This window comes from Ostrinia furnacalis, unplaced genomic scaffold (genome assembly GCF_004193835.3).
Source record: "Ostrinia furnacalis isolate ACB-3 unplaced genomic scaffold, ASM419383v2 OfSCF1276, whole genome shotgun sequence".
Lineage (NCBI taxonomy): Eukaryota > Metazoa > Arthropoda > Insecta > Lepidoptera > Crambidae > Ostrinia > Ostrinia furnacalis.
Window position 1 is genome coordinate 106,603 of NW_021131515.1, and position 22,957 is coordinate 129,559.

Genomic DNA, 22,957 nt, shown 5'->3' on the forward strand with positions numbered 1-22,957 from the left:
TCGGGTTTATTTAAAAAAGTTAAACCCAAATAATTTAGTGAAAAATCCCAAAGATGTAGGAGGTACCCTAATTTACATAAGTAATAAGTATACCACATATTTATACAAGGCTTGGATACAAATGAGCTATTTGTATTGATTTAAATGTAATATTCTAACACAAAGTAGAGACTGGAGATGATATGAAATTTTCATTTTATTGTAAAATTAGTCCTTCAAAAAGAAATACATGCAATAAATAATAAAAAAAAAACAAAAGATCCACATGATTTTCGTTTTCCAGGCTGTCCCGGTTATCCGACACTTTAAATACGACTTTAAAGAGACGAGTTTAGGTTCTAATTGTATCATAATCTCTAAGTTTTTCTCACTTTATACCTTTCCTCAAACTAAATTTAAGGAATTGTGTTTAATATCAATTTAACCCTTAACAGCCTTATGCCCATTTTCACCATCAATCCCTAATTTTAAGTAACACATACCAGGAATTTGGTTTTCATAGGGGTCACTTGAAAATTAGGGATTGATGGCGAAAACGGGCATTAACCTTGCACTACCTTACATACAATACTCATTTAACCCTTTTACCAATTCCTGTTCAGTCCCGACAACCCCACATAACTTTGCACTGCGGTCTGTCTGGGTACTTCTTCTTTAGCGCACCGATGATTTTGAGGTACCTTTGCGTGTTAACCCTTTCAGCGCGGGTGTGGTGCGAGCCGGTCTTAGAGACCGCAGCGTGGCAGAGAAAGGCCCCGTCGAGGACGACCATGCGGTACTCTTGGAGGCAGAGTTCCAGCATCTGTGGAAGGGTTAAGTTTTAAAAACTCGTCAATTCATAATACAAAAATATTCAGAAGTTGATATACTAGATCTGTAGGCCAGAATAAGCTGTTATAAATTATACAGTGTATCATAATTCAAATGAATGAGAAATTACTTCGAATAAGTTGTAAATAATAATTATTTTGTTAGTTCGCTACACGCGTACTGAGTGGCGTTTGGACTTGAAATTCGCACAAGAAATTATTTCAGCAATAACTACAATGCTAAAGTATTTAATTGGTTTTGTGTTTCTGCTTTGAAAAGAATTTCGTTATAACTATGAACGCCTTTGAAAGACAAATTTAAAAAAGCGGAATAAGTTTTATGCTAAATCGAACACAAATCTGCATTCGTGAACAAATCCAAGTTATTAGTTCCAAAAGTATGCGGCATTTGCAAGCATTGCGGAGTCTGGAGAACTATAAGATAATCTGTGGTCCGGGTACCGGTACAGTTGGACAGAGTTCTCGAATCAAGTTAGGTTGGAACTTGAACGGAATGTGACTGGAGTTTCGCACGTGCAACAACTTTTGGAGGTCAACGGAATATGAAATACAGAACTTCGGGAAAAGATTTGGGCGTCGACTTAGAGCCAAAGCACACGATGCGTTGCGACGCCGCACTGTGGTCCCATTTCAAATAATAGTGGACTTACTTGACTTATGGTCCTATGTCCCCTAGATGGGGCAGAGGGCGTCCACAAATAATAGTGGACTTAGGAACAAAAGTCGTTAAAATGGCTTGAAAAAAATCTATATGATAGGAAATCTTATTTGAAACAATATTTGTCATGTAAATTTTTTCCATTATTTTGAGTGTAAAGTGTCGCTGCGTCGTCTTAAGGTACGCCCAATGGCGATAGCAATGGCGATGGCGATCCTACTGATTTTTACTGATCGCCATCGCAAGCAGGCTGCACGCGTTGGTTTTTCCGAACTTTTACATAGAAATATCTGTGGCGGGCACACGAACGGTGCGGCGCCGCGCTGCGCGATACGGCGAAATTTTTGTGATACGACGCCTCATACAGCGACGATGGCCGTTAGGGCAGAGAAGTTCTCGAGTGGCGACCACGGGCTGGAAGACGTAGCATGAGCAGGTCATACTAGGTGGACCAACGATCTGGTGAACGTCGCGGGAAGAACCTGGATGCGTGCAGCGTAGTACCGTCCATTATGAAAAGCCTTGGGGGAGTTTGTCCAGCAGTGGACGTCATTTGCCTAAAACGAACGAAAGAACGAACGGCGCCGCTACGCATCGTGTGCTTTGGTTCTTAGGGAACTTGATAAGGATGGTATCTTGTGTATGTGGTCGTAATACGTAATAAAATAGCTCCCTATTTTGCGACGAAAATGAGTAGTTTGGTGTGCTGTTGAATGTACGGTTAGTACGTGTCTGCTCTAGGGAATCGCGCTAAGTGTTTTCAGAGAACATTTGTCCGGTTTCTGGGACTTTTCTTTTCGATTATGCCGCGTTCGATAGGTCTCGTGGGGACGTTCAGGAAAGTTAGACTATATAGTTAGTTATGCTCCATAAGTTGTATGTTATAGCTACACGTTTCAATATTTGGTTGAAACTACAACCTGCGGGCTTGAAAGTTAATAAATGAAAGAATATTAATTATGACTTCATATTGTTTATTTTAAATATTTATTTAGATTTCTTTCAGATTCAATTAAAAAAATAACTTTTTTATTTTCTTAGTTTTAATCATTCGACTAATAATCGTTTTTGAAATAATAACTTGTGGCATAATATTTGACTCTAATGAAAGAAAACTATCAAACTCAGACTACAAATTAGATTTTACAGAATAAAAAATACATACAGCCTAACATAGAACCTCCTCCTTTTTTCAAGTCAGTTAAAAATGGCACTTTTTTAAAGTACATTAAATACCTACCACTTTGTTAAGCTTAATGCGCCCTCGTCCGTACATTCAATAAGACAAAACGCAGAACTTTATAGCGGTTTGTTCGACGATAAAACGAATATATCTTGCAATCTTGTTTCAGTCGAAGTTTAAATGGCCTTAAGAGCCAACTTTAGCAATTTCTTGGAACCTGGACAGAACTGGGTTCAATAATTGATAAAAATTGCTTTGGAGTAGCAGAAAAAGTAGACAATGTAGTCAAATAGACGCCATTTAAGGCTGGTTACTTTTTTAATCCAAAACATAATTAGTTTTTGGCCTGTATGTCACCCGATTTAAAGTGATGGTCAGGCCAAAATTCAAAACGAGCTGGTGAAGCCAACCGCCGTTATAGACACATTCAGTTATAGTTTCTTTCTCCAATCTGGATATTCCACTCGATGAGACGATGAGACTACAATTAATATTCAATTTTGTATTGTACAGTCAGTGCCAAATAGAAGTGGTCAAAAAGTTGATAACAAAACCTTATTCCAACTGTACCAAAACTTATTGGCTAATTTGGGTGTCACGAACAATTTGAACTGAAATTAGGAGCAATAACTACCCATTCAAACAATTCAACAGCTCAGTGTTTTTTTAACTACAATCTACAGACTCTAGGTCCTCACTTTTTTTAGTTTCAAAATTTTTGAAGGTTATTTTTACAGCTCAATGTATAACTTTATCTACATTAGCGATAATTCTCAATATTTTAGCAACGACTTTTAACAGGCGTCTGTTCTGTTAAGTACTCTGCAGCAGGGAAGCAATATTATAAGTAACTCCTGCGCCGTAATTGAATATGGATTACAGTAGCTTTAGTTCATTTTCCTTTGCAAACTTCCAGGAAATAACCTCTGCAGGCTTGGAATTTTTAATTAAAAAAAAAGGCGTCAAGTTATTAAATGTTAATCTCAGTTGATAGGAAATGGAAATGTTTTGATTTTACAGGCGGAAATTGAACAGGATGGGTCTAAAGGACAAAATACTATATTTACTTGTCGATATCTTTTTACTTGTTGTCGACAAATTTTGGAGGAAAGAAGAACGGTCATCTGTGACCCAGGCCCGACAGAAACGAGACATACCTCAGTTTTTTTGTCTAGTCTTAATTAGTTAAATTATATATTTTTTATATTCGAAATCTATGTATAACACCAAATTATTACCCTTTGTTTTTGTTCAGGCGTCATACAAAAACTTATACAAAATGCCTATTTATCACCAAAATTGGTAAATGTATGTACCTAAATAGCTTCTATGGAATGTATCTAGGTGACCTGGAGATACAGCCGGATTATACAGGTTGGAAACGAGAAGTTACAAAATCCAAAAATTCAATGTTACCAGCTTCCATAATCTGTAACCTATTANTTTCCTCTTAAACACTTAGTACAATTTTTTTTAATTCCCTGTTAACGCCGCTAAGTAAGTAGATAATTACAAACAAGTAAGTAGCATTCCTCAAATCCCGAATTTGCAATCCGATGTCGACATCGTTGGACTATTGTGTCGCTTCCATCCAGGGCGAGTGGCCTAAAGTAGAATAAGCTCATAATATCCTACATACATAATAACAGTCCTGACAACAAAGTCCTAATGAGAATAACAGACAATCTGGTGAAGGTCGCAAAAAAGTACCTGGATGCGGACAGCGCAGGATCGGTCATTGTGGAAATCCTTGGGGGAGAAATTTGACCAGTAATGGATGTCATTTGGCTGAAACAAACGAAATAACAGGCCTATACATACAGCTGTGTCCTGAGAAAGTTTACAAATGTCACCTGTGTCATCTTATCCTGCCGTCCTTCCCAGGACAGCATCTCGCTGTACCAAGGATCCTTGTGGGTACCGAAGTAGAGCGGCTCCCATCTGTGGTACGGGTACTCCCGGCGTGCGATCAGCATGGCCTGTAAGGAAAACTTCAATTAATAAACCTAAATCTTTCAACAAATAAAATTTTAAAATCATGTTACAACATAGTAATTGGTAATAGGGACCCATATTTCTGTTGCAAAATAGCTTCTATTATAACGACAAACAGTGTCATAATGTCAACCTCAATGTATTGACGTTCTATCTGGTCTATGAAACCAGTTTGGCGTGTATTTTATCTTCTTTTATCCATACAATTCAGGGAATGTTTACAGTGTGAATATGCGCACAAATAACATCATAATTATTTTAAAGTAAAGAGAGCTATAAACATGAAGTATCATGCAAAACTATCCAAGATACCAAGCAGCGATCCAATCTTGCCTTTATAATAGGGCTTCTAGAACTAATTTTACAAGAAAGCAAGCGCATAAAGTTCGCCTCGTCTACATCCCCGCAATTAACGTTCTCCCAAGTTTTAATACAACATTCTGAGCTATGAAGTAAAGACAAAACTTTATAAAAGTTTGAAAACTTTAACATAAACAGCACTTGTCAATCCATAGATTCCATAGAGTCAGTACTTATTATAACCAAGTCCTTTGTTACATCTGTGTCTTTTCGGGGTAAGTAAACTCAAAAACTACTGAACGGATTTACATGCAATTTTCACCAATAGAAACAGTGATTCATGAAGAAGGTTTAGGTTTCCTTAAAATTAAATCTAGTATTCAGAAGAGTGAGTCCACTACCTCTACTGTTTTATCAAAAGTAATCTTCAATATTTTGCACATTCCAAAAGGCATAATTGAAAGAACTCAACAACAAACTCAAGTAATCCCAGAAGAATCCCCAACATTTTCTTACTCAAAACGTAGGTAATTGAAACGTCTACCTATTCACTGAGCCGCCGGAATAATTCCGGCGTGAATAAAACGGCGGCGTATTAAATTAGGCGGTAATTAGCATCACTCGGGTGGTACTAAATGCCTCAGATACGTAATTTGTCACGTCACTAGTGAGTGTAATAAGCAGAAGAAAATATATCTTTTCCTTGGATTATTATGAGAGGAAAATTGGAGTATGTATTCGTTAGATTTTAAGTGCCCTGAAGGGCCTTACTAATAAAACAATATTAGTATGTAAGGCATACACAGTTTTGTTCCAAAACAGCACCTTATTATAACTGCTTAAGATGCCCCAAAGCTAAACTTGATGTGATGTCGCCCAAATTACGTAATTCTGGGACGTAGCAGCCCAAATATTATACATAAAAATCAGATTTTTATGTATAATATTTGGGCAATAATTAGAAGTATTTTCCCCAACAGCCAGACAGTTTTGACAGTTCCAACTCCTTGCCAGACAGTTTTTTTAGGGTAGCTCCCTAAGCCACCATGACCCGAACTTCATAATTCACCAACGTTAAATCCTATATTGGGAGCATACGCTGACAAACTTTCAGCTTTTATAAAATGACGTAGATCTGGCGTTTACCAGCTCTTACTCTATGACTTTCGACCAAACAGAGATTAATATTTACTCTTGTTTGGTCGAATCCACCCTTAGTAAGCCATATTATTCCCTAAAAAGTCTATACGTTTGTGGGTAACTGATACCTATTTACACGTATAGAATCATGTAGCTACACATTAAGGCTTGGTATTTCTGCTAAAGTAGATATTTCGCGCTGTCAAAATCTGCGCGCGCAATACTTCGCCGAAGACAGCGCGCCAAAGAGCTCTCGCGGCTACACAGTATAGAAATACGCAGTTTAGAAATACGCAGTTGGTTAGGTTAGGTTGACTTCCTTCCGTTCAAGTGTCACACTCACAGCACTTTCTAATACAAATCATATCCAAGTGATACAAATTAAAACAACTTTCAAAATTTTTGGGAATATATTTTAGAATCGAATAAATATATGTCGGCGCCGGACACAGATGCTGCAAATTATTATTGATGATTAATAGTACCAATCTTAATACTATGTTATCTGTATAAATCTGTAGAGCGGAAGGTTTGTGATTCCTAAACGTAACACCCGACTGATGCGCAGAAAAAGATAACTGTCAATGAGTTGTGTCATGTCAAGTGTGAGCAGGCGGCTGCGAGGTTATCTTTGAAAGCGTATTGAGTTTGGTGGAACGTTAAATTGTAGGAAAAGTGATTGTCAACCATCCAAGATATTATCTCCTTGCCCGTTAACCCACGCCTATGGAGATTCCACCCCTAGAGTTCCTTCTGATAGAGACCCAGTGCCTTTATAAATTTAAGCTTTCTCCAGTAACACTGATATTATTATACTGTGACTCATCAAAGTCATCATTGTCAAAAATATTGACAAATCGCGAACTGTCACGGCCAAAAAACTGACACGCGTCCGTCCTCCGTAAGCGCCACCGCGCGACTGATTGAGATTGTCCAAGCCGTCATGGACGATTTTTTCCACATTTTTTAACATAGTAACTAAATAAGACGCAATATAAAAATTTCATCCGTTAAAAGCCCTCAAGTTATTTCTGAACTTTAGTTTAGTAAAAGATTTAGAATCTCAAATCGCTTATTTTAAAAATAAAACCATAAATAGAAAACGAATAGAGGTAACTTTGGGAATTTATTCTATCGAGTCAACTTCATCAAATCGTGTTTCCATCCGTTAATAGCCCTAGAAAATATCCTCAACTATGCCCAATGAAAATCTTAGCCTTTAATTTTACTGTTTAGTACCTCAAAAATGAAAAATGAAAACCTCATTTTCGCCATTTTCTCTGCTACCCGGCCTTAAGAACAATCCTATGTTAACGCCCCAGCGATCTTGGAGCTTGTGAACACCGGAGATTGATATTCTTTTGTGCCTGTACGAACATGATAACACAATTAATAATAATACATCATCTATTGTTGTATTAGTTATCACTAACGACCCGCCCCGGCTTTGCGTAGGTATAGATTTATACAAACGCTGTAACCGTGTAAAGAATATTAATATCTTAGAAATAGTCATAGTCATTATGTTTGTTGCTTTGTGCTGGTAACTAAGATCAATTAAATAAATGTTCAATCATCATCATTTCAGCCATAGGACGTCCACTGCTGAACATAGACCTCCCCCAATGTTTTCCATGTTGATCGATTGGTAGCGGCCTGCGTCCAGTGCTTCGCTGCTACCTTTATTGTAAATAAAAAAGTTTATTGCAAAACACTTATTTAGTACATAAGATGCTAGTTTTTTTGTTTAGCTNTAAATCATGTAGTTTAACAATAGGGACCTATATTTCTGTTGCAAAATCACTTCTATTATAATGACAAACGGTGTCATGATGTTAACCTCAATGTGTTAACGTTCTATCTGGTCTATGAAACCAGTTTCGCGTGTATTTTATCTTCTTAGTTAGGCGAATCTCTACGCTATAACCATACAATTCAGGGAATGTTTACAGTGTGAATATGCGCACAAATAACATCATCATTATTTTAAAATAAAGAGAGCTTTAATCATGAAGTATCACGCAAAACTATCCAAGATACCAACAGCGATCCAATCTTGCTTTTATAATAGGGCTTCTAGAAATAATTTTACAAGAAAGCAAGCGCATAAAGTTCTACGTCTACATCGCCGCAATTAGCGTTCTCCCAAGTTTTAATACAACATTCTGAGCTATGAAGTAAAGACAAAACTTTATAAAAGTTACGAAACTTTAATATAAACAGCACTTATTAATCGACAACTTCACAACACATAGACTTAATAAATACGAATCTAATTTCAACTTCATATATTCAGTACTTATTATAACAAAGTCCTCTATTACACTGTGTCTTTTCGGAGTAAACTCAAAAAGTACTGAACGGATTTTCATGCAATTTTCACCAATAGAAACAGTGATTCATAAAGAAGGTTTAGGTCTCCTTAAAATTAAATCTAGTATTCAGAAGAGTGAGTCCACTACGTCTACTGTTTTATCAAAAGTAATCTTCAAAATTTTGCACATTCCAAAAGACATAATTGCAAGAACTCAACAACAAACTCAAGTAATCCCAGAAGAATCCCCAACATTTTCATACTCAAAACGTAGGTAATTGAAACGCCTACCTATTCACTGAGCCGCCGGAATAATTCCGGCGTGAATAAAACGGCGGCGTATTAAATTAGGCGGTAATTAGCATCACTCGGGTGGTACTTAATGCCTCAGATACGTAATTTGTCACGTCACTAGTGAGTGTAATAAGCAGAAGAAAATATATCTTTTCCTTGGATTATTATGAGAGGAAAATTGGAGTATGTATTCGTTAGATTTTAAGAGCCCTGAAGGGCCTTACTAATAAAACAATATTAGTATGTAAGGCATACACAGTTTTGTTCCAAAACAGCACCTTATTATAACTGCTTAAGATGCCCCAATGCTAAACTTGATGTGATGTCGCCCAAATTACGTAATTCTGGGACGTAGCAGCCCAAATATTATACATAAAAATCTGATTTTTATGTATAATATTTGGGCAATAATTAGAAGTATTTTCCCCAACAGCCAGACAGTTTTGACAGTTCCAACTCCTTGCCAGACAGTTTTTTTAGGGTAGCTCCCTAAGCCACCATGAGCCAAACTTCATAATTCACCAACATTATATCCTATATTGGGAGCATACGCTGACAAACTTTCAGCTTTTATAAAATGACGTAGGTCTGGCGTTCACCAGCTCTTAGTCTATGACGATTTATTCTGAGATTAATATTTACTCTTGATTGGTCGAATCCACTCTTAGTAAGGTATATAATTCCCTAAAAAAGTCTATACGTTTGTGGCTAACTGATACCTATCTACACGTATAGAATGTAGCTACAACATTAAGAACAATCCTATGTTAACGCCCCAGCGATCTCGGAGCTGGTGAACACCGGAGATTGATATTCTATTGTGCCTGTACGAACATGATAACACAATTAATAATACATCATCTATTGTTGTATTAGTTATCACTAACGACCCGCCCCGGCTTTGCAATAGGACAGATTACAAACGCTGTCCCCGTGGAAAGTATATTAATATTTGTAGGAATAGTCACAGTCATTATGTTTATTGCTTTATGCTGGTAACTAAGAGATCAATTAAATAAATGTTCAATCATCATCATTTCAGCCATAGGACGTCCACTGCTGAACATAGACCTCCCCCAATGTTTTCCATGTTGATCGATTGGTAGCGGCCTGCGTCCAGCGCTTCGCTGCTACCTTTATTGTAAATAAAAAAGTTTATTGCAAAACACTTATTTAGTACATAAGATGCTAGTGTTTGTTTAGCTTGAAGTAGACCTAGTAGTTTAATTATGAGAGCCAATAGAAAGGGCGACAGGCGAAAGTCTCCCTAACTAACTCGCACTCTCTGTAAGCAAAAAAAATGCGTATCGTTTACGAATACTTTTCTTACAGCTTTAGTCCGCAGTTTAAGCCGTTTGAATTTCGGCCTAGAAAGACTTTATAGTACCTACGAATGTCCCACTTTCAAATAGAGGGATTAAAACTATCCCACGTTTTCCCTATACGTATACTAATTATTATAGATATTTCTATACACAATACAGGGTCTGCATTACACAGCATGTTTCCCGCACAATCTCACACGCGTGACGGGCTACACTTTCAATCACAAGTCGCGACCCTGCGAGTGTAATTACGGGTTTGTTAATCCAAAACGTGACACAGTTGCGAACTAGTTTGCACTTTATTTCTAGGGTTCCAGAGTAGTTTTTGGGTAATCCCGGGACTTGGACAGTGCTGGTTATTTCACTATGTACATACTCTCTCATGCCGGTTGTCACGGTCACGTACAATATGACGTATAACACACCACACTATACATTTACCCGCTCTCCTATTGTCGCGTAAAGTGCACGAATTACGCGGAAAGGAAGCATGCTCCCAGTTTCTGAATTGATCTTTTCAACTTGAGCAGACATACAGGGCAGATATGTACCATCCTAGACTGCATCCCACTTAACATCAGGTGCGATTGTGGTCAAATACCTGCCTTGTTATGCATAAAAAAAAAAACTTGAGCACGCTCATCTTCTACTTAAGTATGAACTTACCAAGTGTACACTCGCAAGCAAAAGTATGGAATCACTTACATGAAGTTGTTTCCACGCGATCTTGTGTACTAACGAATTTGTTAGGAACAAAAAAAGTGGCACCATTTTAAAGATTAAACTTTTATCTTTAAATTGATACCAAATTCATTTAAATCACACCAGTATTTAAAAAGATATCCCGGCTGATGTGAAGAAGTAACGAAAAAGACATGTATGAACTGTTTGATACGTCGCGAGTTGCGGCTTATTTAACCCCTATAAAAGCACGCGTTTTCGGATTTTTGCTTTCACACGTTGATTCATACACATCTCCGCTTCTTTTGACACTTTACCTGGGATTCTACACCTTCAGAAGCAGCACAAATCGTTGCACTATTGCAAGAAGGGCTCAGCCAGCGGGCTGTCGCACGTCAGCGCCACATAAGCCAGTCCTGGGTTTCGAAAGTTTTAAGACGCTTTCGGGAGACTGGTGGCTTTATCCCGAGACCAAGTTCTGAACAGCGCCGGCGCACAATAAGCAATAGAATTTAACTCCAAAAAGGCCTGCCACAGGCTCGAAACTGACGGCAGGTCACCGATAAGCACGCTTTCAATTTGCTCGTACACATCGCGATGTTAAGTCGAGCAAGCCACCCCCATAAGCCACTGTTTCAGCCAACCAGCACTGCACAAATCGCTCCTCAGGCCGCCTATAAACCCGACCTCTTCGACTGCTGCCCTGCAAACACAGTTCGCATTCATCGGAGAACAGAACTCGCCTCCATTACTCGCCTTCCCATCGAGATGTGTACGAGCAAATTGAAAGGGTGCTTATCGGTGACCTGCCGTCAGTTTCGAGCCTGTGGCAGGCCTTTATGGAGTCAAATTCTATTGCTTATATCTTAGACGAACTGTCCACTCGCTAACAGCTATCTTACGAACATTTCTGAGCTCTTGATGGACATCGATTCCAGTCAAATGACGATTTCATAGAGAGGTTGACATGAAAAAACGGTCTTCCCTCTGCGATGTGCACCGGCGCTGTTCAGAACTTGGTCTCGGGATAAAGCCACTAGTCTCCCGAAAGCGTCTTGAAACTTTCGAAACCCAGGACTGGCTTATGTGGCGCTGACGTGCGACAGCCCGCTGGCTGAGCCTTTCTTGCAATGGTGCAACGATTTGTGCTGCTTCTGAAGGTGTAGAATCCCAGGTAAAGTGTCAAAAGAAGCTGAGATGTGTATGAATCAACGTGTGAAAGCAAAAATCCGAAAACACGTGCTTTTATAGGGGGTAAATACGCCGCAACTCGCGACGTATCAAACAGTTCATACATGTCTTTTTCGTTACTTCTTCACATCAGCCGGGATATCTTTTTAAATGCTGGTGTGATTTAAATGAATTTGGTATCAATTTAAAGATAAAAGTTTAATCTTGAAAATGGTGCCACTTTTTTTGTTACTAACAAATTCGTTAGTACACAAGTTCGCGTGGAAACAACTTCATGTGAGTGATTCCATAGTTTTGCTCGCGAGTGTAGTTATAATGAAAGAAAATCATTGGTTCGAAAATCCTCATAACTGTTTTCATGACTTTTAAATTATCTGTGATAACATCCAATCTGTTTAAATATTTTTTCATTCATGATTAATGTTGTTTTTCAATCAGTTTACAAGTTTCTGCAGTGGTGTACTAAAAAAAAACAGTACTAGCAAAATTTCCTATAGAACTAGCTCTACCTACACCAGTAGGTAAAGATTTCGATGCGATTATCTTATAAAATACTAGCGGCCCGAACCGGCTTCGCACGGTTGCAATGGAATTGCTTTTCTCTTTTATAATATGCATGTTTTATACCTGTAAACCTTCCTCTTGAATCACTCTATCTATTAAAAAAACCGCATCAAAATAGTTCTAAACATCTAAGCATACATAGGGACAGACAGCAGAAAGTGACTTTGTTTTTATAGTGATGTTGAAATCATACCTCTACGATGTTCTGCGAGGGTCTGGTCAACCACGTCTGCAGCCCAGGGAACCGCTGGCAGTGCGGACAGAACTTCTGGTGGAAGTACGCCGCTCGGTTCGAGGCAACCATCTTCACTAACCTGTTGAAAGTAGTCAATCTTTAGTTCGTTCGTTCGTTCGTTTCAGCCGAATGACGTCCACTGCTGGACAAAGGCCTTCTCCAAGGTTTTCCACAATGAACGTCCTGCGCTGCCCGCATCCAGGCTCTTCCCGCTACCTTCACCAGAACGTCGGTCCACCTAGTAGGAGGCCTGCCCACGCTACGTCTTCCAGCCCGTGGTCGCCACTCTCGAAAACTTTTCTGCCCCAACGGCCATCGTCGTGATCGCAATTTTTAGTATCAGATAAATAATAATTATTGGTCGGACGGCACATCAAGGTAAAGTAAGGTTGACTTTGCAATGATATGTATGTACCTATAGCCTAATGTACTACGTCGTCTGTACATTAAGCCTAGGCGCAGACCACAGATTTTTTGTCGACCGATAGTTTAGTCGGGCAGTTAATCAGTATGGGCATGTATGGACACATTACACCGATTGATTCTTTATACAAATTAGAATCGGGCCCAACAATTAGCCGACTAAAATCGGTGGTCTGCACGTAGGCTAAAGCTTAGTTCAGATTTGTTCACGTCACTAGCCTAAAACTTAGAGGTAGCTCAGAGGTCAAGCTATCTCGCATAGCAGTTTGATTCAATCATTCTGGGACACCCTGTATAGCGTTCAATCTACAGCGCATCAATAAATGTATATTTCATTGTAAGACGCCACAATGACCAACTTGATGTGCCGTCCCCTGTTCAAGAGAACAGAATAAAGTACTTAGTTCTAGAAATTGTCCATGCATTAGATGCTGATATTGAATTCTTCAAAACAGTTGCTTACAAAATTAACTTGAAAATACTCCCGGTTTTATTAAAAAAAATCCGGGATTTCGAAGGCTTTGTTCGACAATAGCGATTCTAATCATGGCGGCTTCGATATTTCATCAGTCCTCAAAGCTTTGATTCCTTTAACGCAAAGAGTGACTTTTTTAATAATGGATGGATATTCGTATCCCCAGTTCCCCACAGATTTAATCAAAACAGTTTTTCGCGAAAAGTGAAAATCATTTTGACATTTACGCCGTCAACAATCCTCTGGAATTTAGGGAATTCGTTCTAACTTCGGAATTACTTTATTACAAGAAACTAAAATATAGATAGAAACGTATCAAGTAAATTTGTGATTTGCGAAGACATTTTTCCACTTAACGATAGGTTCTTCTTACCTACACTTGGATGGTTTATGACGTCATAATCGTTCTACAAAGTTTAATCACAGAATAATAATAAGTACTACGTACAGAAGTTTTACTTCGCGAAGGTATTTAAAAAAATGTATGCTCAATGTCAATAACAATATGGTGTAATTTAGCTTGTCTCAAGAGTCAAGCAAGTTTGTCAGAAGTTTTGTTGACAAACATCAGTGATCGGTACTGCGCCGAAGCTATTGGCTCTGTGCACGATTACAGCGCCAACTAGCGTCCACAACTTTGTGGGCTCTGTCACATTGACATTTAGGTCGTATATTTGGGAAAAAATATCGAAATGAAAAAATANAAATCGCAACCCTGCGAGTGTAATTACGGGTTTGTTAATCCAAAACGTGACACAGTGGCGAGCTAGTTTGCACTTTATTTCTTGGCCTGCAGAGTAGTTTTTAGGTAATCCTCGAGCTAGAACAATGCTGGTTGTGTCACTATATACTCTGTCACGCCGGTTGTCACGGTCACGTACAATATGACGTATAGCACACCACACTATACATTTACCCGCTCTCCTATTGTAGCGCAAAGTGCACGAATAAACTCGTAAGGAAAGGAAGCATACTCCCAGTTTCTAAATTGAGATTTTCAACTATTTTTCTTCTACTTAAGTATGAAAGTTCATAGACAATAGGTAGTGCTTCCCAAGTGTAAGTTTTAGGCCTTAATGAAAGAAACTGATTGGTTAGACTCATCACATAGTTCTTATTAACTTTTTAGGGCGAGAGTGAATAGGTACATACAGAGCAGATACGTACCATCCTAGACTGCATCTCATCTAACACCAGGAGCGATTGCGGTCAAATAGCTTGTTATCCTAACTATTAAATTTTAATCATCTGTGTAAATATTTTTTCATTCATAAATTAATATTGTTTTTCAATAAGCTTACAAGTGGTCTACTAAAAACTACCTACACCATTAGGTAAAGTTTTCGAAGCGATTATCTTATAAAATACTAGCGGCCCGCCCCGACTTCGGTTGCAATGGAATTTCCCGGCTTTTCTCTTCTATAATATGCATATTTTATACCTGTAAACCTTCCTCTTGAGTCACTCTATCTATTAAAAAAACCGCATCAAAATCCGTTGCGTAGTTCTAAAGATCTAAGCATACATAGGGACAGAGAGCGGAAAGCGACTTTGTTTTTACCCGACTACGGCAAAGCAAAAGGAGAGTTATGATTTTGACAGGCTATGTATGTATGTATGTATGTATGTTCATCTGTTCCCTCGTAACTTCTAAACTACTTATCAGAATTCGACAAATGACATATCATTAGAAGCGTCTTAATTGTCCGCTGGTTATAGGCTATAGGCGTAGTCACACGTTACATATACCTACCTACCGTAGCACTTTGACAACGTGTGACTGCGGTTTTCCAAACATGAAAATTACTATGCAATTCTACATTAGCAACTTTGTTCAGTTCAGTATTCTGAAAATCTTGTTTTATACTTTTTCAGCGTCGTTTGTTTCAGTGTCGTAGTTGGGTTTTATCTATGTAGTGATGTTATGGTCATACCTCTACGATGTTCTGCGAGGGTCTGGTCAGCCACGTCTGCAGACCAGGGAACCGCTGGCAGTGCGGGCAGAACTTCTGGTGGAAGTACGCCGCTCGGTTCGAGGCAACCATCTTCACTAACCTGTTGAAAGTGGTCAATCTTTAGTAACAAATACAATTATTTATCCTCCGGACGGCTCATCGAGGTAAATTGTAGGGCTGATTTTGCAATGAAATGTATAGCCTATACTACGTCATCTGTACATTAAGCCTAGGCGCAGACCACCGATTTTTTGTCGACCGATAGTTTAGTCGGGCAGTTAATCAGTATGGGCATGGGCATGTATAGAAGTGCGCACATTACACCGATTGATTCTACATACAAATTATAATCGGGCCCAACTATCGGCCGACTAAAAATCGGTGGTCTGCACATAGGCTAAAGCTTAGTTCAGATTTGTTCACGTCACTAGCCTAAAACTTAGAGGTAGCTCAGAGGTCAAGCTAGCATAACAGTTTGATTCAATCATTCTGGGACACCCTGTATAGCGTTCAATCTACAGCGCATCAATAAATGTATATTTCATTGTAAGACGCCACAATGACCACCTTGATGTGCCGTCCCCAGTACAAGAGAACAGAATAAAGTACCTACTTCGTTCTAGAAATTGTCCACGCTTAAGATGCAGATATTGAATTCTTCAAAACAGTTGCTTACAAAATTAACTTGAAAAAACTCCCGGTTTTATTAAAAAAATCCGGGATTTCGAAGGCTTTGTTCGACAATAGCGATTCTAATCATGGCGGCTTGGCAGCCTATGCCTTCGATATTTCATCAGTCCTCAAAGCTTTGATTCCTTTAACGCAGAGAGTGACTTTTTTAATAATGGATATTCGTATCCCCAGTTCCCCACAGATTTAATCAAAACAGTTTTTCGTGAAAAGTAAGAATCATTTTGACATTTACGCCGTCAACAATCCTCTGGAATTTAGGGAATTCGTTCTAACTTCGGAATTACTTTACAAGTAACTAAAATATAGATAGAAAAGTATCATGAAAGTTCGTGATTTGCGAAGTCATTTTTCCACTTAGCGATAGGTTCTTCTAACCTACACTTGGATGGTTTATGACGTCATAATCGTTCTACAAAGTTTAATTGCAATAACATGAACATATCACCGCCAAGTTGTTTTGAAACTAAAGGTGTTCTCACACTTAATACATTTAGACATCTGTGATTTTAAAACAATAAATGTTAATATGATAAAGCATTTTCGTTAAGCACACATTGGTTTTTTTCAAAGAAGGCCTGGCCCCTGGCCTGGCATGTTATAAGAAGTAGGTTTGCGAATTGTCAAGCAGCTTTCACTGCTTTTGAAACATCTTGTTTAGTTGCATAGGCGCTATATTCGCAACATCACAAACACTAATCCTCACTATCGCATCTATAGAAGCTATTCTGGTTGCTGATTGCGTCCAATCATCCAGAATTTCAGACGCTTTGGGTGATAAATTGCAAAATTTGCAAATCAATCACGCGTTCGGTTACAAATAGTTTGCGTTGGGGTTGAAATTCGCTTGTTAAAATTACAACGTACTTAGTTTTAAAGTTAACTGATATTTGGAAGAAAAACTCAGGTGCGTGTATAAGAAACTAAGAAAATAAAAGTAGCTTAGGAATTGCGGTTCATTGACTCATTGTTTAATGAATTTACTGACGCTACTGCTGTTTATCCAAAAAAACTCTACATTTTTTTATTTCTGTGAAGTGCTTACCTAAGCACTGTACTTACAGAAGTCAGAATGTCAAGCTACACACTGTGGCGTCTGGTGAACTTATAATAGGGATGAATTTACAATAATCTGTCGTCTGTGTACTTGAAAACCATCTCACTCAATAGGTGTAAGATCATAAAACAACTAGATTTAATAGATTCACGTCAAAGAACAATTATCCAAACCGATTTGTGCTAACGGACTAAAATCATACTTATGCCCGTTTTCATCATAAATCCCTAATTTTTAAGTGACCCCTATGTAAACAAAATTCCTGTTATTTGTTTCCATAGGGGTCACTTAAAAATTAGGGATTGATGGTGAAAACGGGCATTAATCGCGCAATTAAACTGATGGAGATTCATTAGAACTGCACTTAAACTCTATTACTTTAGTGTGAAGTCGCCTTTTACTGCATTTGCCTATTCGCTGGCACATTCCCGCGTGGCTTAGTCCTGATGGGGGAGAATTCGGCCAAGTTAGATAGGTTTGGGGCGATCGCTGCATAAACTCTGACTGTAAACGTTATTTTATGACGACAGCGGCAGTAACGTGGGGACTTTACGCCGGCTATACGCTTCGAGAACACGCCTGGGGCTAGACCTCATAGAATATGTAGGAGAATAATAAAATTGTGATGCTTCGATGGTTGTGAAGAGATAATAATCTTTATGAACGAAGGTGGTTTAAAATATGACGCAGATTTCTAATTAGGATAACAACGGTCGCCAACTTAATGAAAATAAAAATAAAAGTGTATCTATGAAATTACTTTTTGATTTAGGTAGAGCCACAATTTGTTAGAGTCAAATTTATGGAAAAAAGAACCGATTACACTTATTTACATGCTTGAGGAATAATACAATGATTTTCATAAATTCAATCACACAGTAGGGTACCGGGTACAAAATGACAAAAATCAAACGTAGTCTCTCTCCTAGACTTTTCCATTAAAGGGAAGTTTCTTGCACTCTAATTTGACGGAACGACAGTGAAAGTTGTAAAATCAGTCGTTTTTCGGTTTCCGTATGCCCCCTCAATGCCTGATGGACGATGTTTGAGTTTAACTGCTGGGCCAAATTTTATTTGATTGTAGAAATACGATCAAATAAACGAAAGAGGCATTATAATTATTATGCCGACGAACTTCAGAGTTTCGACGACTTTCTCGGTTTGAAGTCTTCAAAATATTTAAGAAATCGCGAAAACAGCAACTTTAGTTGCAAGTTTTGGGTACTAACAATAACTTTTGAATGGAAGTTTCTTAGTTTGTAGCTCTTTTAAAACAACTAACTACTTTTCGTCATGAAGTAGGCATAAATTGAAACTAATGTTTTTTATGCATAACAAGGCAGGTATTTGACCAAGAGTAAGGGCATGCTCAGTGCATACACTGCGTTGTTTTTTCACGCCTCATTTTTTCCAGGATAATATGTTTGTTCGCCCATAAATGAATTCATTTTCCAACAGAAAAGTCCGTGGATATAGCTCTCATTTTTCTGGATGCTCCAATGACTAGTTCATCCTTCAGGCGATGACAGGCACCGATTTGCCTTCTGATAACCCTTCGGGTCAACATCGTAGCGTCTGAGATAAAGAATGAGTCACCCGGTGATAGGGTTGCCAGGTGTCCGGCTTTAGCCGGACATGTTTGGCTTTTTACGGTCTTGTCCGGCCTGTCCGGCTTTTGTGAGGCTTTTTATGTAGCTGCCGCGCCAGTCGAAAGTCGAGCCACAGAATAATGTCAAGCGCTCGCATCAGGGTGTTGGGCAACCGATGATGATATGGTACTCACTCGTAACTCTCCGTGAGCTAAGCATCCCGTGACATGTCCGGCTTTTAGTGTAAAATGTCCGGCCAAATGAAGCACAGAGTCCGGCTTTTGTGTTTTTTGACCTGGCAACCCCACCCGGTGACCCTTTCAATGACATAGATATCTAGTGAAAATATCTGAGGAAAATATAAAAGCACTTTTATGAAAGTGTCGTGTTGAAGAAGACAACAGCCCTAGCACTAACTATATTGAAAATGAAGTCTTTTTTCTGAAACGGCACTTTACTCGATCCGAATTTAAGAACTAAGTTCATGTTTTTGGATTAAATATTGAAATTCACGTTATGAATCAATGAAGCCCAAAATAAATAAGTGGTGACTGAGTTTGTTCCGGCGTTTCTTCTCAGCACTTGCTATATGTTTGTCTCGAAGCGCTGGTAGGGCCCAAAAGATAAGGAGACATGTAAAGTGCCCCATAAGGGCTACCTTTTCTTTTTTTATTATTTTCTATTGACGTTCATAAGTGCCACTTGTGGTCTAAACTGAATAAATATTTTTGATTTTGAAATGAATACTTAACTTTTTGTTAATTGTTGTATTAATGTTTGATGTATCGTTCTATGATTACATGAACTTCATACTTTATATCAACACATACTTTATATTTTATGAAAATGGGTGTTGCAACATCTTTGAGCACTTGCATGTACTTTATTTACTTTTAGACGTATTTTAAACCTTTATTGAATTAAGAAGTCTGAAATGAGATGCAATGTTAGAAAGTTGTAGGTCTTTGTTTGGTAAATAAACCCACAATCACCGAAACTTAAAACATATCGCACCGCTTAAAAGTTTAGTTGATCTTTTAGAAATATGCACGCCATTCATATTTATTACGATACATTCCTTCCTTTCCAGTCACGTCTCTAAAACGAACAGATAGAGTCTTATAAAGGCTATTTTATGAAGAAAATGGGAGGACTTGCGCTGTAGAGACGTCCCTATGTGCCCACTTAGGATATTGAGGACGTCTAGTTGAGCGAGCTTTGAAAAATAACGTTTTCCGAGAATAGAGCTCAATGTATCTCTATTTTAATGCATTATCAATGCATAACTGATGGCTTGATTGATATTAAAAATTCCGAAGCTCAACCTCTAAAAAATCATTCTTTTTTACGGCTATCCTACTAAAATCTATAAGGGAATCGCATTAAGAGAACTGATGAATAATAAAATTGGTGGTTTCAATTACTAATTGTGTACAGATTTACCATGATCATATCAGCATCTAATGAACTAAGTTCAACAAACAAATCTACAATCTACTTCAAAAATCCCAGTGAATTTACATTTATTTGAAAATCGATAGGCAATAAAGCTTTGCTTAACGAACTCCTAATCAGCGTAACTCAGTCTTGTGTTTGCTCTAGCTACAACGTAGCACATTTAAATTCCAATGTACACAGCGCGAGTAATTCGCTCATTCATCCGCAAACACGAGCGCTCATTTATCAACTTACGTGTCTTTGTCGCGAGGGATCTCCTCCCCTCTCTCCACCTCGAACAGCGGTACTACAAAGACAGCCTTAGCGAATATACAGCCCTCGTCGCGTTTCTTATCGCCCATAAGTTTCCTCACCATTGTCAGAAATTTCGGAGCTAAGCCGTCACTCGGCACCATTTCTATATCCGACACTATAAAGTAGTTCGTCCTCGACGCATTCCTAGCTACGTTCCTCCCGACGTTTATTGGGTATATCATATTATACTCTCTTCTATACGTCGCAATATCAAACGTTTCCAACCCCGAACAATCGTCGAATCTCAAATTAGGCGCCAAAGTTCGCTTCTTCGGCATACGCACCATCATTCGCTGGATCTTGTTTTTTCTCACCCACTGTATGTATTCCGCTCTTGTTTTATTATTTAAATTCCTAAATTTATCCAATTTGGCTCTCAATATCTCCTCTATCGTGATATTCGATGTCGTCGTCGCGACAGTTGTAGTAGTCACCATTTCTTCTTTGGTCCTTATTTTCGGCGGATGTTTTCTAGGGTAAAATAAATGGAGGGATACTTTTGCCATTCCAGAATAGCAGTGACAAAGTTGGGTCATTATTTGCATGGTTAAATCCAAATCGTAACCCGGGACGAACACAGACAGACTTATGGGTCCGTCCCAGTACCTTGCGATTTCTATAATGTGGTAGATGAATTCGGGGGTGGATTGTGTGGCGTACGTTACTGCTTCAAACTTGCTGACATTCGAAAAGGCTTTTCCTTTGATGGCGTTATAAATGACACTGTATGGGCTTAAATGTCCCGCTTCGGGCGTTGGATGTACGCGGAAGGTTCCCCATTTCAGCGTTTCTGGCAGGCCGTATCGGAATTCGCAGTAGGAGGTATTCTCAAGCGGCTGTATGTCCTTAAGGAAGGACCCAGGCCTGTAGTCAAAATCACCGATCCTCGGTCTCATGTGTGGTTGCTCGTGGTGCCGGTAGGAGTACAGCTGCAGTACAATCGTGATCGTGAGGATAAACGATGCCAGGAGCAGCATCGTCGAGTGCCTCCTCGTCAGCCTGAACGAATAAGCTCCGAATATTCGCAGACATCTCGTCATTTTTAACAGACATTGTCCTTTTAGTTGATGTTACATATATTTTCCATTATGTTTATCACTGTTTATTGAACCTTTTTGCATCATTTGACTTCCATTCATTGCGACATTGATAAAATTGTGGATTCCCTTGAACTTTTTAAACTCATAAAAATGTACTAAAAACAAAATGTTGGACCGTTTAGCCGACCTCAATAATATCGCAAATAATAAGCCTTCCTTGTGTCTTGCTGGCCTTCACCCTCAAGTTAAACGGTTTAAAATCAATAGGCAGACAACCAACTGGTGTATTAAGTGTCCTATTACGAAACTATTTCCCTACTGTGCTGCTAGAGACCGGCAATGCAGGTGAAAAATCGGCCTTGGAGGCAGAAAGCCAAAAGAATATAATAATTCTAGAATAGTTACATTACTATGAGAAATTTAGATTTGATTTAATTACCAATAGGTATAATGAGGTAGGTATTAAGAAAGTCTAATCAGTATTGTTTACTTAATGGCTTAATGGTAATAAAATTGTTATCACAGAGTTGAATCCCACACTTTACCTAACCAAAAACCTACTTTATGTTGCTATGGAAATTTGCCGCATACGTGCTCTTTTGGTCATAATATTATCTAACAATGCATACAATATGATCAGAGGAAAACACGCTCTAACAATAGATTTGAATCAAAACAATAATGCTTTAAATATCATCAAAATATCCTTGTTTATCAATGCAGCACAGAACGTTCTGATTTTCGTCATTTCCCGGATTGGTATACACTAAAATAAACACTTTTTATATTATTCACGGCACTGGCAATAAGTTAAATAATATCACAGTAATAATTTCCACAAAACACTTGAATTATTTACATACAAATAATTTATATTTCAATCGCCTGATATTTCATTTTGACAGACGCTGCGCGCGCCGCCTGGCGAGAGTTTTCCGCACCAAAAAATCAATATTCCCGCCAAGAAGTTTGAGCGCGTTCTCGTTTACGAAGTTTGTTTCGGTTTTTAGTCTATGGAGGTAATGGAGAACAAACGTTCATGATCCTTGTTTTCTCAACAGAGTGGTGGTGAAGACTGGTTTCAAAATGAAGTAATACTTATTTTTAAGGCTTATTCTTGTGAATAAGTTAAAACTAATAACAACCTATTATTAATAACTTATTACTAGGAATCGAAGTAAAGACCCTCGAATTGAATGTCCGAGAACTATCGCCGATAGGTTAATGTCGCACTCTTTCATCAGTTGGTACCTAACTAAGTGGAAT

At 38.4% G+C, this 22,957-nt stretch overlaps 1 protein-coding gene across 3 annotated transcripts; it reads right to left on the bottom strand.

Moving 5' to 3' along the window:
- Nucleotides 1-290: 290 nt before the first annotated feature.
- LOC114352229 (uncharacterized) lies at nucleotides 291-22,626 on the bottom strand. 3 transcript variants are annotated; one of them, XM_028303751.1, is made up of 5 exons: nucleotides 22,555-22,626; nucleotides 20,592-21,817; nucleotides 15,543-15,663; nucleotides 4,525-4,650; nucleotides 291-802 (listed from the first exon to the last, which is right to left on the bottom strand). In XM_028303751.1, exons 2-5 carry the CDS (start codon nucleotides 21,689-21,691, stop codon nucleotides 599-601), a joined length of 1,551 nt encoding a protein of 516 aa, XP_028159552.1. In that variant the 5' UTR covers nucleotides 21,692-21,817; nucleotides 22,555-22,626; the 3' UTR covers nucleotides 291-598. The 3 variants fall into 3 exon arrangements, with proteins under 3 accessions (XP_028159552.1, XP_028159551.1, XP_028159553.1); XM_028303750.1 differs by having other exon boundaries at nucleotides 20,592-21,823; nucleotides 22,555-22,623; XM_028303752.1 differs by having other exon boundaries at nucleotides 20,592-21,762; nucleotides 22,555-22,578.
- Nucleotides 22,627-22,957: the final 331 nt, after the last annotated feature.

Bases quoted from the DNA above. Each gene is read 5' to 3' on its own strand.
- LOC114352229 (XM_028303751.1), bottom strand. From the start codon at position 21,691: ATGACGAGATGTCTGCGAATATTCGGAGCTTATTCGTTCAGGCTGACG. The intron at 4,651-15,542 runs GTATGACCATAA...TTTTCCTTACAG, and splicing joins CCTCGCAGAACATCGTAGAG to GCCATGCTGATCGCACGCCG. The intron at 803-4,524 runs GTGACATTTGTA...ACCCTTCCACAG, and splicing joins GGCAGGATAAGATGACACAG to ATGCTGGAACTCTGCCTCCA.